Genomic DNA, 18,649 nt, shown 5'->3' on the forward strand with positions numbered 1-18,649 from the left:
CAAAAACTTTACTATTTAAAGGATTTCGGTGGAGTCATCATCTCTTCTAGTCATTACTGGGAGGTTTGGGCTTTAATGTATGTTCCTTAGAGGGAAGCCACTTGTACTTATGAGGCTTCACTTGGCATTAGGAGTAGTTGGGGGTCCAAGATATTGGAGGTAGAAGCAAGAGACTCCAGCAGAATTTAGGCTTAAGAGGCCTCAGGGTGGTGTATGACACTGGGCGATTTATCCTCAACCTTTAACAGGGATGATATGTACAACCTGAGTGTTGGATCATCAAGTGCTTCAATATTTTCCTTTTCAGTAACCACCTAAAAACATCCAGGTGGTTTCTAAAATGGGCTGGGGGAACACTGTGCTTGTCTTCTCTTGTAACTTACTCATCTATTGCTTTCCTTCTCTTTCTTGTGTTACTGCTTACAGTGGGCTGGATTTATTTAAACTCTCCACGTCTGGAGAAGATTAACTATCTTGGGAGAACCTGTGTGATCCAGCAAACCTGCAATAGATGAAAACATTGACCAACTAATAAGAATTGATTTTTGACAAATCTATCCCAGGTTTGCTGGATCACACTGGTTCTCCTTCTCCAGTCTTGGAGAGCTTTAATAAATCAGACCCAATGTGTGAAGTTGTATTTGCAGCTGCCAAGTATAACATTAAATAACATATAGGCAATAAATATTTTGGTGTACACACCCTCATCATGGACACACAGCTCTGCCACACATGTATGCTGGTAAATCTTAAAATAACTATTATTTTCCAAAAAACTGTAACAGGTCCTCTTTGTGTATATTGCATGCCTTGTCTTGCCAATGCCAGATTCTACTTTGGTCTGCAGTCCTAAATAAGCCTTTTCTATTCTGCATTTGAAGTACTGGATTTAAAAAAGAACTCCAGTTTGCCTGTCCCATTCCATAAACCCTCACAGCACCATACATTTAAAAATGCACATTCTACTTCCTATGATTCCGGTTTCTTCCGCCAGGTGATATGGCAGGACATTCTACTTATTCTCTGGGGTTCTCACAAGTGCAAAGAATGGTGCTAAAATAATGATTTACAAACGCTGTAGTATGATTCCAGGTCAGCATGGTCATACTCTCGCAAGGGATTTGTCATTGAGGTCTTGGACTCAAGGTTCAGTGACATTGTAATTCTTTTAAGCTAGAGGAGGAGCAGCAATGGGGAAAAGGTGAGTCTGTGGGGATCAGCTACGGAGCAGAGGTGAGTATTGCAGAGCTTATTTTTTTATTTTCCAATCCTAGACAATGCTTATACTTTCATACTAATTTGACTGTCACTCAGATAGGAATTTTTTTTTCTTGTGCTGGCCCTCAGTCTAGTAGGGCCAATTCCACGTCATGATTGCCTTGTCGCTTTAAACTTGTGATGATGGATACAGCAGTTTGAATCCTATGATCCTTATAATAATAATGGTAGGGTATGCTACTCCTGTTTGCAAATATTGTACAATGCAATGTCTGTAATGGGACCTTTAAAGCATCACTTCTTCATATTTGATTTTTTAATAGAATGTGTAAATATTTGGAGCCAAGTTTGTAGCTTTATTTATCACCTATTGGGATAATTTATGCTTACTTGAGATCCAAAAATGAGAACATCCCTTCCAAGTTAGGTTGTACATTTATGCAATTTTGTTTAGTTCCAAATACACGCATGACAATGTCCTTTGAGACACCCACCCCCTCCCTATAAATGACGATTCTAAGATTTTCCATTAGCCTTCACTTTTTGTGACACAGCAAAGAAAAAAAAATCTTACTAGCATCCTAGCACAGTTTTTCTATATATAAATTATGGAAGAAAACAATGGTTTTGGATTGAGCATGAATTTAAACAGATGATCACATGTTTTATATGTGCTGAAATACTGGTTGAGCTCCCACAATAATTCCGTTCATGGTTCAGGGATGGCAAATACTTTGTAATGTTGTAATATATACCCCTTGTAGTACCTTCTAGTGCTGAACTACCTTACATCTCTTAAGGAAACTATCCCCTATTTTTATTCCCTATTTGTGTTGATTTACTAAGTGATATCTGCTCTTATTTCTCAAGGTTTCCTCAGGAGCTGAGTGTTGGGAAGGTCAGCGCGGAGGTCATGTGGAACCTTTTCTCACAAGATATGAAGTATGCTATGGAAGGTAAGAGGACAGCCATGTTTAGTCAGGGGCGACCAAAGTCCATCTGTCAGTCAGTTATGACCTTTGTTTTTTACTGTTTTATGATACAACACTAGCTGAAGGCCTATTGTTACATTGCAATATATATATAAATAAAATGCAAGAACAATGTTTGTTTGCTGCTCATCTGCCTTTGATTTAACTCTGAACAGCCTTCCAGCCTTTTGTTGTGCCATGATCTCTCCATATTTCGTCGTAGGAAGAACCCAATGCCTTGCTAGAAGTTTCCACATCAATGTTTTATGTGTAAGCTTATTATAAGCATTATTAGGTTTAAAGTATTGTTCTTATTTGTCTGTCTGTGCCTTACAGGTATGTCTGAACTTTTTTGGTAGTAGAACTTTGCTCTTTGATCGCCACAAAGAGGAGAGAACACCGCCAATTGTGTTGGATGACAATTGGCTGAAAAATAGCTTCTCCTTTTGTTGCCTTTTTCACTCTAATTTGTAAAGTGTACCTGGAATCGGAAATCCATTGCTGAGCTCGCTTTACAATGATCTTTTGTTTGTACATCTGAAACTGTTTTCAGAAGATGCTGGCGGTTCTCCATGTGGACTACTAGCTCAATTAATTTGAAGACCATAGTAAGGTTAAGCAAACATTTTTATCTTAACCGAAAATGTGATGCTTTAGAATAAAAGGCGTCAGATTTATAAATAATGCTTGGAAAGTCATTCTCATACATTCCAAATGCAATATGGCAGCCCCCATGAAATGCATTCTGCAAATCAGCCCAGTAAGTTACTACTGCGTACCTGTAACAGAATGTTATTTAGGTAAGTATAACTGGCAAAGAGGCAAAATAGAAGGAAAAAAATGAGAGAACTTAGATCAAGTTGGCTTTAAAACTCCCAACATTACAAGTTATGTACAGTTACAAATGTGAAACACAGATTTAGTTATGCAGGAGGAAGTAAACCACTGCAAATGTCACATTCAGTCCCGGCATAACGAAAGCTCCCTATGTAGGGTGATGCATAGCCTAGGATTACTTTTACACTTACATTTTAGAGGAAAATGACCTTCCTCCTTTACAGGTGACAATGCAGACCTTGGTGCATTGCATAGGTGGCCAGAGTTGAAGATTCGGTTCTATCTTAAGTTTATTTTGGCCACAAAATGTTGCTGACCTCATTCTGACCAACTGGATGAACCCCAGATCCTGAGATTTTCTCCTTTGGCACCACAGATCATGAGACTGCCCCCAGTGGTTCTCCTGATCATAAAACTGCTCCCAGTGTATCTCCAGATCATGACACTGCCCCCAATGGTTTTCCAGATCATGACACTGCCCCCAATGGTTCTCCAGATCATGACACTGCCCCCAGTGGTTCTCCCGATCATAAAACTGCTCCCAATGGATCTCCAGATCATGACACTGCCCCCAATGGTTTTCCAGATCGTGACAATTCCCCCATGATTCTCCGAGACATGACACTGTCCCGCATGGTTCTCCAGATCATGACACCGCCCCCCTTCTCCAGATCATGACACCGCCCCCCATGGTTCTCCAGATCATGACACTGCCCCCCATGGTTCTCCAGATCATGACACCGCCCCCCATGGTTCTCAAGATAATACTGCCCCCACAAGAACCCCAGCTAACGAGCTCCCTGTGCAGAGTGATGCATAGCCTTTCTCCTTCACGGGTGACCATGCAGACCTTGGTGCATTGCATAGGTGGCCACAGTTGAAGATTTGATTCCATCTTCTTACGTTTTCCACGCAGTGATTATTCATAATAAGTTTTCTGAGAGTTCTGACTAAAGTTTTTTTTTTTTTTTTTTTTATAGAATCTAGAATTATAGTTATTTAATGAATAATTTTGATGTATTACAGCATACATCAGCCTCAGTAGATTCTACATGCTCCATTATTTAGACCAGCAGACTATGTTCCAGCTGAAAATCTACCTTCTTCTTGGCTGTGTATCACAATGAGTGAAGGGTTGACCTCTGACCTGTTGAGTCCCGCTGTGCTGTGAACGCTTGCCTCCTGTCCGTATCCTGCTGAGTTCTTTTTCCTAATTTTTTTTATTCTGCCAACCTACATATGAGTCAGCCAGAGGTCACACGACGGGGCACTGTAGTTCACGCTAATTGTCCAAGTAATGAAGGGCAATGCTGGCTCGGCGCGTAGGCCAATCCTTCTAATGATTTCATCCAGATCACATAAAAGAAGTCGATGTAATAAGTGAACCTCTTTTATATCAACACTCACCCGATCTGCCATCACCGCCCTGTGCCAGGTTCCAGGATGAGTTAGGAGACATAGTTAGGAAACAGTTTGGTTTTGTTTGGACAGGTAAGTGGAAGGATAATATTTAGGGCATTCTGAAATTTAGTGTTATCCAGTCATCATAAATTGCCTGGCCAAATAGTCTAAATTTAATTGGATAACCTTTAGCTTTTATTATGACACACATATGCTGTGGTATCATTTCATTATGGTTATGCAATGTCACAGTATTTATTTCTGCTGAACCAATTTTTCCTCAATATTTTTTTTTTTAATATATGGGACCCCTGCATAAAGTCCTCTCTAGCACACCCCCACATGGCCAATCCATGTGTGAAAAAATGTTCCCTTTTTTTAAAATTTGAGCCAGATGAGTCCTGGTACTGTCATCTTGGAATATGTCTGTGCTATTAAACCATTGATGGGAAAATCTGGTCATTTAGTATATTCAGAGGATCTTTTTGAGCACAAAATGTTGCTGAACCTAGCTCTGAGCAACTGCTGCATTCCTAAATCTTGACAATGCCCCAATGGGCACCCCAGATAATAACACTGCCCCCATGGGCACCCAGGATCATACCGCTACCCCCATGGGCACCCAGTATCATAACACTACCCCCATGGGCACCCAGTATCATAACGCTACCCCCATGGGCACCCAGTATCATAATGCTACCCCCATGGGCACCCCAGATCATGATGTTGCCCCCATGGGCACCCCAGATTATCACACTGCCCCCACGGGCACCCCAGATTATCACACTGCCCCCACGGGCACCCCAGATTATCACACTGCCCCCACGGGCACCCCAGATTATCACACTGCCCCCACGGCCACCCCAGAATATCACACTGCCCCCATGGACACCCCATATTATCGCACCACCTCCACAGCACCCCAAATCATAACACTGCCCCCACGAGCACCCTATATTATCACACCGCCACCACAGGCACCCCAAATCATAACACTGTCTTCAGTGATACTCCAGATCGTAAAACTGCCCCCACAGGCATCCCAAATCATAACAGGGTCTTCAGTGGTACTCCAGATCAAAACACTGCCCCCACAGAATGCCCTATTTTAATATATGTTATATGCATCATGAAATACTATCATATAAAATGAGGAGGGAAAATTTACAATCATTTGATGTATAATGCAAACACCAGGTATAACAGAGAAGAAAAAGAATGGAAGTAGATCTTGGGGAAAAAATATCACATCACATCTAATAACTTGTAACTGATTAAATTTTTGGTCCTAGGTTTCTATACACCTCAATTGCAGATATGTTGTTTATGTTTTTCTAAACCTCTGTGTGGGACCTGACTGTATCTGTGGAAATAAAGTTGCTTCAAAATATCCACAGACAGACAGACAGACAGAACTTTGTGTACTCTCATCCTGCTATTGTTTCTCAGTCTAATGATTTCTATTCAGTCCAGGCAGTGATCATCTCATCTAGATAACCTCATACAGACTGCACACTTACTGCTTTTTTCCTCCCCCAACATTTTAAAGGGATCAGATGGTATTCCAGTTGACAGACAGTCCTGTTTTGTTTAAGAATTGACAAGGTTAGTTTTAAAGCACATGAAAAACAAATTCATGTATAGAAGGGTCATATCAATAGGCTGGGGCCGCTGGGTCCTGTTGGAGGTTATATTGTGGTTTAGGTGATACTCTTGCAGCCCCTGGTTGAGCTCTTGCCCATGTCCAATAGAGAACAATAACAAAAGGGTGGACTTGATGAATAAAAGCCATCAATTTTCAGTGCATCAAGTGCTTGTCAAGTATATGTGTAAGTGCTAGGTAAATTTATTTTGATGCAGAATATGTTCTGCCTTCTTGTCCACCTTAGCCTTTATTATTTATCTTGCGTTCATGCTTTACAATCATCTTTTTAAATTGGCTTCTGAAAGAGCTGTCGATATGTAATTATCCTGTCCACCTACCTTCTCTTACGGAGTCTATAACCTAGATGGAGTCATAATGATAATAGATGGGTTGCCGACTCTGGATCTCATTTGGCATTCTCTATACAGTAATGAATGGTGTATTGAATGGAGACTTGTAACACTCTTGTCTTTCCTTTCCCACCTTTCCCATGTCCAAGTCCTGGATAAGATAAGTGCACTACATTGGCTGAGTGGTAAGTACCCCATAGTTCTGCCCTTGGGGGGTAGTTTACTGCTTGTAGTCTTCCTTTTTTGCTTTTAGAAAACATACATTCCTCAATATCTATCGGATGAAGCTGAACTTCTTAAAGGAGATTTCCATTGGAAGCTGTCATATCCCTTGGTTGGAAGGTTAGGGCTCTTATCAAGGGTACGATGTCTATATACTCCGAGCTGTAAAACCACCCTCCTTCTGCTCCCATGTTTTGCTGGGGTGCTGTTTTCCAAGTGGGAATTGCCAACAATTGGGCTGATACCTAATTTTGAGAAGTGAGGGGAGAAAGGCGGGGGGGGGGGGGGGGGGGGGGGGGGGGGGGTTGGGTCACAGAAAAGTCAGACCTTTCCACATAAGCTGCCCATATCCAACCAAATCCAACTGAAGGAATTGAGTTGGAAATCTACTTTAACTTCAAGCCCAACTTGCTGGATTATATTATAGGTAATGTTAAGCCCCAGTTCCTGGATTATATTATAGGTAACCACTTTTATTTCCAATACAAGACTGGAACTTTTTCATATCTAGTCTAACTAATGGCAGCCAATCAGATTGAATCTATATAGTACAGTTTGGGAGGCCAGAACCTGTTATATTAGTTTTGACCTATAACTGTCTACCTGGAGCTGCCTGGTTTACCTTTGTTGGTGAAATAGCATATTAGATACTTTACATGGTGACCACAACAAAATTAAAATAAATATTTCCTGCCACATTGATGCCACAATAGTTTTTTTTTTTTTGCAATTTGGTCTGGTTCAGGTTTTGGTCACAGTGGGAGCTCCAACCTTTTCTTGGCCAGATTGCTAGGGAAAAAAGTCTGATGATGAACCTGTATAAATTTGGAGAATTGCAATTAGATTATCAAATATGGAACCTGATATTAGGAAATACCGGACTAAATTTTCCTAATTTCCCAATTCTTTCTTAAATAGGCCTGTGCAGATATAAAAACTCATAAGTGGCACTCTTGGCGCAGGATCACTTGTAACCAAAACCCTATCTGTTAAAAGAGGTAATATTACTGACCATTAGGGTGGTTTGAGTCTTGAAAATGCAGCTGCCTTGTCCCTCTTTGGTCATTGCAAGTATTCAGCCGCTCCCCTGGCACCTTCAGTGGTTTCTTCCACTTGTTTGTATGCCCCCCTCGGAGGTGAAGATTAGGAGAAACTACTGCATGTGGTAGGGGAAACAGATATTTAAACCAATTCAGTGATTGGTAAACCTTTGCAGTGGGCAGCGTTTTAAGGCCAGAGGTATCAGACTCATCTTTAGGGTGGTTCGGGTCTTGAAATGCCACTGCCCCTCTCTGGCCACTGTGAGTATTGATCTGGTCTGATAGATAACATGCTCCCCCATCACATGCTGTGGTTTCTTCCACTTGTTTGTATGTCAGTAGAAAGAGTAGGTGATTGGGAGGAACCACTATGTGTGGTGGGGGAAACAGGTATTTGACCCACTTCACTGTTTGGAACACCAGCAGCTATCCAGCAGCATTTCAAGGCTGGTAGAAATGAGAATTTATTCCCTCATTTTTTATAGACTACCCAGTGCTGGTAGGGTCACTTCAATACTTTTTATAACCTCAATCAGAACTGGTTTTCTTTTATTGCTCAGTCACCATCTTCCTCAGCAATATTTTTTTCTTTACTGAGAGGTTTGTTAAGCATTTCCCTTTCCTAGTAATGAATGCATCAAAAATGTAAATTATTATGCCAGAATCCCTTTGAAAATCAGACAACCCACTTGAAGTCAATAGAAATAATTAGTAGCTAATAGTTCCAATTCTGCGATTTAATGGCTGTATTGTGCTGTCGGTCACATTGTATTAAAATGTGATTATTCCTATTTATTCGGCATTAGTAATTTACTTGATTATGTTCAGAGGAAGAGCTCTACAGACATCGCAAAGACAGGCAAAAGAGCCAGCACTGACCTGGCATAGTAAAGCTTACAGCCTGTGCCAACGCTGGGTTAGAGCCCGCTAGAAGACTGATTAATGCAAAATCTAGTTTGTATTGCAAAAAGTGCTTTTCACATTTCAGAGTTTGCAGAAAATATTTTTTATGGATGATTGCATTTATTCATTTTCATCTCCAAGAGGAAGAAAATGTTTTATTTTTATTGTGGAATTCTTCATCAAAGAGCTGTAACTTATAGCAACCAATCAGCATTAAGCTTTATTCTGATAACAAAGGGAATTTAGATGCTATTGGTGCCAGCACTTTGTCTCTGCTTTCCTCCCATCCCTATATTATATATATTACGCAAAGCTGTACGAACTCCATAGTCAAGTCACTAGCTGTCCCTCAAAATGGCTCATGATCTATTCTAGTCCCTACCATAGTGTTATGTCATTAATACAGTCTAAGGACAATTTTAGGGGGAAGTCAATTAACCTAACTAAATGTTTTTGGAAAGAAAATCGGAGTACCCAGAGGAAACCCACACAAACACAGGGAGAACCTGCAAACTCCATGCAGATAGTGCCCTAGCCGAGATTTGAACCTGGCACCTAGCGCTGCAAAGACCTAGTGCTAACCTCTGAGCCACCGTGCTGCTATATCTGTTATATGTGGTTCTCCTGTCTCATGTCTATCTCTCATCTGTCACAAGCCCCGGCTGTCTTTCGAATCCGCATGATCCACTTTTTCGGTGGTAAGAATTTAGTTTCTGTAGATTAAGCACAAGGCAGAGACTTGCAATACTCTGACCTCTCCAATAGACATGTCAGAGACACTCAGAAGCTTTATATACTTAGTAGATTGTAATAGGAGTTGATGAAGGGTCTTTTACTGAGCGTTGTGTTCTACCTCTCTCCATTATTACAGATGGTACAGACAAAATAACTGCCTGTACTTTTATACTAGAGCAACATCCCCATCCATGCCTCCATCTTCTTTCAGAAAACAAAACTTTGTAGTTTCATTTCACGTAATTACCATTTTTTTTAAAGAACCTTTTAAAATGGTCCAAACTGTAAACTAGCAAGAGAACATATCTTGTTTTTCCAGCATTATGTACAAAATGTTCTCGTGTCACTTTACTTTGCAATCACAGAAAGAAAAAAATGAAATGTGTTCACAACTTTTTTGATACAAAGAATTGTGAAAGTTTCGGGAAAATTTCCACAGCATGGTTGGTCATGACGGTATAAATTATGACTTTATTGCTACTGAGCTGTATCAACCAATCATTTCTGAAATATTTCTGCAGCCATGTATGTTGCTTAAATCTGTTCCACTATCATGGGCTTTCCAAGGGTCACCACTCGTCGAGCCCACCTGTCAAGGTAGGATCAGTGCCGGATCTTACCATTGGCAATAAGCATTCTGGTCCAGGGGTATCACACAGCTGCCCACCTACCATTCCATATTACAAAGCTGTGTTTCTGCATCACCAAAATGGTTGGGTATACAGCCACTCTATAATTGAGTTGGAACCCAGGAGTCGTTGAGTGTACAAAGCCAGCTCAATGAAGTCACGGTTTGGCCAGCTTGGTGAAGGAACTTGAATGTTCTACACAGGACCCTGACCTCAATCCTACTGAACACCATTGAGATGAATTGGAATGCCCATTGTAAGCCAGATCTTCTTATTCAATGTCAATACGTGACCTTACAAATTCCCTTTCAATTAATAATTAATTGGTTACAGCCTCAGAGGAGAAGATGGGGTGGGGTCGGCAACTCTATAATAATGGCCATGGGGCTAGAGGGTAAAGCTAATATAATAAGAGTTTTGGAAATCTTTATATAAAAATAATGATTAGGTCTCCACAGACATACTGTACCTCACACAGTGCTCAGTGAATCACCCAATAGTCCCTTGTAGTTTTCTGAACAATATTACATTTAATTCAATGCTCTTTTATCTTTAATGCCTCTGTAGTTTCTCCACTGATAGATTTTAGATCTCGAACATAGCTTAACTCATGCATATTGTAGCTTGTAAGATCTGATCTACCTCACTTTCTAATCATTCTTTATCCTGCAGGATAAATTAAAGCCTTGAGTTCCATTAATGCCTCCCCTTAAATATGTTTGCCTTTTCTTCATAATTTTGTCGACCCTGTGTGCCAAAATTTTAACCATTTCATTTTCAGGAAATAATTTTATTGGTTTCCTTATCTGTGGATTCAGAGTGCTCTGTATATTAGTCTTAGAAAGTTTTGCAAAAATGTTATCTTTCCTAAAGAGAACCTGTGATCTTTTTTTAAGTGCATCTTAGTTGTAATTGTGACACTTCTAGGACATGATTTCCTATCTGATGCAGATCGGCCCTTTCTATAACCCTTCACACTAAAATGAGCCTAATTTAATAAAGCTCTCTAAAACTAGAGAAAATAGACTATCATGGGAGAATCTGGGTGGTCATTCAAACCTGGAATGGATCTGCTCCAGGATTGTAATCATTTTAGGAAATCCATTCCAGGTTTGCTAGATCACTCAAAATTTCCCATGATTGTCTGTCTTTATTTTACTAAATTGGGACTAATGTTGTAGTAATATTACTGGGAAGACACTGAGGAAATCCTTGCATCATCCCAGCCTAGGAACAGGCATGGCCGGTGCTCAAAGACTGTTTTTTAATGATATTGTGCAAAGCCAAAAATCTTATGTGAGCAGATACATTTATTGACAGGTCCACTTTAAAAGCAATATTAGATGTTACATAATTTAGGCTTTACTTGACATATTACATGTTAACTGTTAGAATATCATAAAATGTAGAGCAGTGCTGATTCATGAGAATACACTGTACCAAGGCTCTGACTTGCTGCGATATGACCCTTTCATGCTCCCTACAGCTCTAAAAAAGTGATATTGTCCTTCATGCATGTCATGAAGGTCTAATTAGCTGGCATTGGGAAAGTCATACAGCATATTCATCATAAGGGGGTGGAAGAAAACCAGGCCAGAAATGTCTGTAGTTGTAGGGCGCGTGCTCAGTCTGGGAAATGTCATTAATTGGCTGGATACAGGTTGCAGGAATAGTGGTCTGTGCATTATTTCCCACCTTACCAGAGATATTTTCTCGCTCACCTCATGAATACAGAAGCAAGTTGAGGTTTGAAACCTATTTGTCATATAATACCCATTGCCTTGGAGCCCTTTGCAAAGCCAGTCATATACGGCACATTCAGATTGTACAATATCCCATGCAACATCTGTACCTTCCCAGCCTGTTCCCTTTATGTTTTGCCATTTTGTGGGGATTACATTCTGCAGTGCAAATTGATTCTCATACAGTCTATATACAGCTATAAAAACATGATAGTGGGTTTAACCTTTCACCTCTCTAGAGAAATCCAAAGCTATTATTAATATTTGTCTAAAGATGAACTCTCATAATTAATTCATACAGTCCTTCCACTAATAACTCACTGGCATGTGCCACACTTTCGGGATATCAGATACTCGTATGCTCCGCTTCAGCCACCAATTTAATACAGCTCCTTAAATCCGGATAAATTGGCTTTAACTTGTAGTCCCCACTACACACACTACAAAGGGAAACTACTTAGGTCTAGGGGGCACCTAAAAAAGCCTACCTCGCACCCTCAGCAGCCGGAGCTTTTTTCTCCCTTTGGACATTATTGTTGTGGTTAGGGCCCTTCATGTCCTCACTTGTAGGACTGTCAGTTCTGCATTGCGCAGCATGACATCAGAGTGTTTGGTCACGATAAAAGTGCATTGGATACTAATAGACTGATTACGTAAAATGAGGATCCTGTGGGGGCAAGTAAGGCAAGTATAAGACCTTTTTACACCTCCCTCCCTGCCCTAGACAAAAGCGTTTAACTCACTTCAAGGGCAGGTTTTACTTTTTCTTGAATTTTAGGCATAAGGAAAACCGTAGGGAGGGTCAGGTAGAACCACAGCAAGGATGTACGTCTAGCATACTTCCATCCAGTAATCCTTTAAAAATAGACCCCTTTAGATTATGACTGAGAATCAAATAAATGTCAGACTATGTTTGAGTCTCTGGCTCTATCTTTTCATCCTTTGTATGGGTGTTGAGTGAAGTCAACGTGTGAATCTCAACTTGTATCCTTCAATAGATAGGGGATTTACTATTGTCATGGCTTTAGGGACTTTAGCTTTTGCATGATGAAAGCTATCAAATCAATCATTTTGCAATCATTCACTCAATTAGAAAAAGAAAAATTATAAAGTGTTTGGTGAACCCTGAATTCCATCCACAGTATATTCTGAGACCCTATGGTTGGGTGTATGCTGGAGTATCGATATTCACCCTTCTCTCTTTCCTGCCTACAGAACATGAGAAACATAGACTGTGCAAGAGCGCCGACTACATGAACCTCCATTTCAAGGTGAAGTGGCTGTACAACGAGTATGTCCGAGACCTGCCTGCCATGAAGGACAAAGTGCCTGAATATCCTGCGTATGTATAGTAGGGATAGGAAAGCTGACTGATCTGAATTCAGTTTTCCACAATGTGACAGCTGACGTGATTTGAGATTCTTTTATACATGTGACAGCTGATATGTTCTGATCCCCTTCTTAGCAGGTGACAGCTGACGTGTTCTGATCTCATTTCTAGCATGTGACGGCTGACATGTTCTGATCTCATTCCCAGCATGTGACAGCTGATATGTTCTGATCTCCTTCTTAGCACATGACAGCTGACATGTTCTGATCTCGTTCCCAGCATGTGACAGCTGACATGTTAAGATCTCCTTCCCAGCATGTGACAGCTGACATGTTCTAATCTCCATCCCACCATGTGACAGCTGACATGTTCAGATCTCCTTCACAGCATGTGACAGCTGACATGTTCAAATCTCCTTCCCAGCACGTGACAGCTGACATGTTCTGATCTCCTTCCCAGCATGTAAAAACTCACATGATCTGAACTTCTTAGTATATGAAGGCTGATATCATGTGATCTCCTTTCCTACAGCTGACATGGTTTAAACGCCTCCCCAGCATGTGACAGCCCACATGATATGTTTTTTTACTTCATCACATGACAGCTGACATGCTCCATGAATCGGGAGCAATGTTAATGATAAAAGGTGAGATAGGCAGTTTGTGTGGGTGTCCTGTCTAGATGTTTTCTCTTCCATCACAAAGAGAATAGATTATCAATAATTGTAATTTGGTATTGTTCTAAATTAAAGACCTAACAGGTTCCTTGAGATAGATGATAGAAAGTTTGGAAAATTTACCATTATCAGGTTGAGAAAAATAAGCTCCCGTAATAACCTCTCAAAATGCAAATTGATGCAGACTATATTTTGCAGTGGATTGTGGGAGGCATTGGCTGTAATTACCAATTTAAATTGAGCTTTTCATGATGCGTTTGTCTCAGCTAGAGGGGGACCTAATAAAAACTAAATCAAATTAAATATCCTGCCAGTATGAGGTACCTGCTTTTGCATGTCAATTCTACTTCATATCGGATTGTCTACTGACAGGTTCTCTTTCATGTTTTTCCTGCAGGTGGTTTGAGCAGTTCGTCATGCAGTGGTTGGATGAGAATGAGGAGGTTTCCTTGGAGTTTCTCCATGGGGCATTGGAACGTGACAAGAAAGATGGGGTATGTCATCCAACGCCAGGGTGTTACAGCGATTGTTTTTAGATGAACTTTGATCTACCTTCTGCAGCAATGACCATACATTTCCTTTATTTTTATTTGGAATTTACCCAGTGTGCCGCTGTACGATCTCCTGCTGTGTAGATTCAAAAAAGCTGATCTTTAATGGGCTGGGCTTATACTTTTTTTTTCTCCTAAGCAAAACCTAGGACAAATGTAGGCGGGCAGCCATGATGATAAAGAGCGGTCATTGTTGGGAGCCATGATTGCAGTCTCAGAAGATCCCAATGCTAAATACTCAAATGTATTATAATGCTAATGCTACAGGTGTGATAGCAGTAAAAATGTCACCCCAGTGTCCACGGCACCCTATGCAATGACCTTGTGAGAAATGGGGCCTTGGATCTGTCCTCTGAACTCTGCATGTTACACTGACTCTTTGAAACTAACCTTTATTATTTAGTTATAGCCATTTATATGTTTATAGGGTCAACCAAAGAATTCACATCCCTACAGCCATACATACACCAGAGATAATAGAAAAAGAGTACACACTTGTATGTGATATTTCAATAAAGCACTGACCAATCACCTAGCGCTGTACCATTAAGTGAGAGGATGGGGAGTGAGAGTAAAGATGTACTGGGCCCCGGAGAGACATGTATCTGAACCCAGAAACATTAATGTAATATATTTTAGTGGTGGCTGAATTCTTTCCTCTTACTGGCTAAGAGTATAATCTTAAAGCAGTGGAAATTCCTGTCCATCCTGACTAATAATCCAGTGTCGTTGTTCAGTGGTGGTACACAAAAATAAAGAGTCTGTCAATGTTATCAGCCTTCTCTGGCCCATTCTGTGTGCTACAGGGCAACTTGCCTATGCTGCGGAGAAAAGGTAAGGGGTAAGTGTTCTGTAGCTGTATTATATGTTCTCTTCTTAGGACAGGAAAGTTGTTACTTGCAGAATCACCAGGTAAATAAAAGCCTAAATAAAGAAAACTATTGCAGCCAACATGACATTTATGTTCTATGGTTTAGATAAAACTTTGGCAAAGTCCAAGACTAAAGGTGCGTACACACTTCCAATTTTTATCGTTCCAATCGAACGACGAACGATCGATTGGGCAAAAAATCGTTCGTAAAAAAGTCCTTGTTATCACACAATCACTTCACTGGCACAGGTCAACAGGTATTTGTAGAACTTGGCAGGTGAACTAAAAAAGGAACTGAGATCTGATGATGGACTGTTTTGCAGCCAATGTCAAAATGCAGAGTACAGAGGTCATCTGCATGATCCCTATTCTTGATCCCTACCTTCTCGCATCACACTGCCATCTCCTATATACTAACTTGTACATATCTAGTCCCATAAAATGACTTGTACATGTCTAGAGTGACACACATCCTGAAATTGGTGGCATCTTAGCTACTTCAGCTCCAACTCCTGTGCATCTATATGGAGCAGAGACATTTATTTCAGCTCTGGGCCTATTCATTTAGTAATAACTTAAAGATATCAAAGTAAGAGCAGGTTCAGACCCACCTTCATGGCTCCAGGCAACTGGCACCTTGGTCACTGGCACTGCAATGCTTGTTCCTAAAGAATCATCGCCTGCATCTTTGATGGCTGGTGTCAGTAAGCTATACCAGCACTGCTCCCGGACACCCCCATTCTGCGTCTTCTCCGAGGCAGCGGTTCCGTAGCATGAGAAAGTGCTAACTGCACTAATGTGAACGAATATATACATACAAGGCTCTGTTCCTGCAATATTATCCTTCAAAAATCATTTTGAGTTTGGAATTCACAGAATGTGTAAGAATACAATACAATTTTTTCTCTAGTTTTACCAATGATGGTTTTACAAGTCAATAATTCCTACTTATATTTTATTTTAAAATTGATCCAAAGCCCCACTTTAAACAAATTGCCATCAGGCAGGTTTTTGTTGCAGAAAAGAAATTTGTTACTAGCAGAATCACCAGGTTAAAAAAAAGCCTGAATAAAGAAAACTATTGCAGCCAATATGACATTTATGTTCTATGGTTTAGATAAAACTTTGGCAAAGTCTATGACTAAGGCTTAGTACAAACAAGACGATTTACTCTCTGATAACCAACATGATAAAACATCCAGATATGAAGTGAATTCAGCACAGCCAATAGGGAGCTCCTGTTTGTCTTCTTGTTTATCCGATCCCCACCCCCAAGGATCGGAGGACAGTATAGTGCACATACGTGTGCTGCTTTTTGGATTTTGACTGCGCTTTTAGAAATCAGAAAAGTGGATCTAAGCTGTTAAACACGAATATGGCAGCGGACTTGCTCATGTGTACTAAACCTTGAATTTAGTATGTCCATAGATGAAGCTCCCTTGGGCATAACTCATCCTATGTACAAAAACAATGTTAAACAACCAATAAATACAAATATCAGAATGTGAACATCCTAGGAAAGCCAGAGACTAGTTATTCCAAAGATGGCTTAAATGTACATCTTCCTTGCTTGTATCACTTGTATCTGTCCCCCAGTCCACATCTTCTGCATTCTGGATATGAAGTCTGAATATAGAGAACATCCAGTTAGTAATGGAAGTAACCACAATATAGCCGTTGTGTTTACCGCTTCATTTATTGCCCTGTCCCCGAGCCCATGACCTCTGACCGTGTCTCAAATTTTCCGAGAACCGTCAGTATTACTTTATGGAGCTCCTGCAGGTATCTGATGGCGATCAGTAATGAGCCCACTGACTGGATGTCAAATCTGATTTACAGGAAGTAATTGGACTCTGTGTAATACGGTCATTTCGTATAGCCCCAGTGGCAGACGCCTGGCAGTGTAATTGCATTGTCCGGTAATCACAGGTACAGCTCTTTTATATCTCTGTTAGTCTATATTAGCTTCAGGCTACCCACATACAACAAGACAGAGCTGGTAAGACTTGCAGAAGATGGTAGAAGTTTAGTGCAAACAATCTGTTTTGTAAGAAGTGAATAAATGATCCAATTACAAATGCGCATTAGCGGTAATGACCCAATGCTGCGGCGGATGATGGTAACATAATGTCCCCTGCTACAGAATTGTATACGACTGCTTGGCACACATAAAACCAGAAAATGGGCATACAATAAGATTGCCGAATGTGATTTTAGTTATGCCAACTTGTTTGACAAGTAACATTGGTCTAATAAAACTGACATACTTACATAGTAAGTCAGGTTGAAAAAAAGACATATGTCTATCAAGTTCAACCTCCAGGGAAATAAACATGTCCCAGATATAAAAGCCAATGGACATAGTTGATCCATAGAAAGGGGAAAAAAACCCTGATACAATTTGCTCCAAAAAAGTTCTTCCTGATTCCCATGAAGCAATCGGATGTTTCCTAGAACAACAGTCTCGGTTATCTTTATTTAAAGCTTTAATACCCAAATATATTATGTGTTTCAAAAAATCATCCAGCTTTTTTTTAAGTAGTTTCTATAGTAGTTTCTGAAACTACTTTCAGCATTAAAACATAGAAACATGTGCCAAATCAGCATGTATCCATTCACAATTAAATGGCATGTGTCCCACTTTACATATACATTGTGCAGCTTTCTGTGTATAGCAATATCCATCCAAATCACATCACTCAACAATGCAGATTTGTTCTCTACACGTTTCGCAATGAGATGCTTTATCAGGAGGAATTGGAAATATTCTGCTATATCTAAGATTGCATTGGGGAATATTTCTATCCTTTGCATAAATGTGTTGTCCTTTTCTCTCAGTGGATATCACAGTGTAAGAGACAGCTGTAGTATGTTTCATTTGAAAGTGCCCTGTACTACTAGTTCTGATTCCTCCTGATGAAGCATCTGATTGCGAAATGTGTAGAGGACCAAATCTCCACTGTAGATGGATATTGCTATACATGCATACACACGCATATAGTTGCGCAATGTATGCATAGAGTTAGTGAAATTTTTGGGTCACATGCTATTTAATTGTATATGGATACATGCTGACTTTGCACAGATTTATATATTGATGTGCAATCACAATCTTCAGTTCACTTTTACATTTGACATGGAATGATTTTGCTACCTGTCTGTGCCGTGTGTTTGTTTCTACGTCATGGGTCAGAATGTGTCAGAAAAAGTTCTTCCATTCAAACATGAGAAAATCAACATATCGGGTAGGGCAAATGCTCCAAAAGTCAGTTTTCTCACGTTTGATTCACTTTTTCATTACTTATACTGGAGCGTTGGTTTGTCTGCTACCTAACTTGTTTGAGATGCAGCTAAATGTTGAAAAAATGCCCAAATACATGCAGCTTGGTATTAAATAATACATTACTGTCTCCATTTGTTTGTTTTATTACAATTATATTGTCAGTATACCTGACATTGAACTATCATTGGATTCTTACCGTCCATATACAGCAGAGGTTGGACGAGAGGGAATTATCATAGTAAGCC

The 18,649-nt window shown here is 40.2% G+C and overlaps 1 protein-coding gene across 14 annotated transcripts in view; it reads left to right on the forward strand.

Moving 5' to 3' along the window:
• Positions 1–18,649, forward strand: part of UNC13B (unc-13 homolog B) — a 256,653-nt gene that overhangs the window by 210,972 nt on the left and 27,032 nt on the right. For 7 of the 14 annotated variants that reach the window (XM_072413562.1, XM_072413564.1, XM_072413567.1 and 4 more), the window contains 5 exons: positions 2,089–2,174; positions 6,572–6,607; positions 9,244–9,285; positions 12,909–13,035; positions 14,097–14,193. In XM_072413562.1, the coding sequence (XP_072269663.1) occupies positions 2,089–2,174; positions 6,572–6,607; positions 9,244–9,285; positions 12,909–13,035; positions 14,097–14,193 (388 nt within the window). The remainder of the gene's footprint in view (positions 1–2,088; positions 2,175–6,571; positions 6,608–9,243; positions 9,286–12,908; positions 13,036–14,096; positions 14,194–18,649) is intronic. The other 7 variants (XM_072413563.1, XM_072413565.1, XM_072413568.1 and 4 more) reach the window with 1 other exon arrangement.

Source organism: Pyxicephalus adspersus, chromosome 6 (genome assembly GCF_032062135.1).
Source record: "Pyxicephalus adspersus chromosome 6, UCB_Pads_2.0, whole genome shotgun sequence".
In the NCBI taxonomy this organism is placed as follows: Eukaryota; Metazoa; Chordata; class Amphibia; order Anura; family Pyxicephalidae; genus Pyxicephalus; species Pyxicephalus adspersus.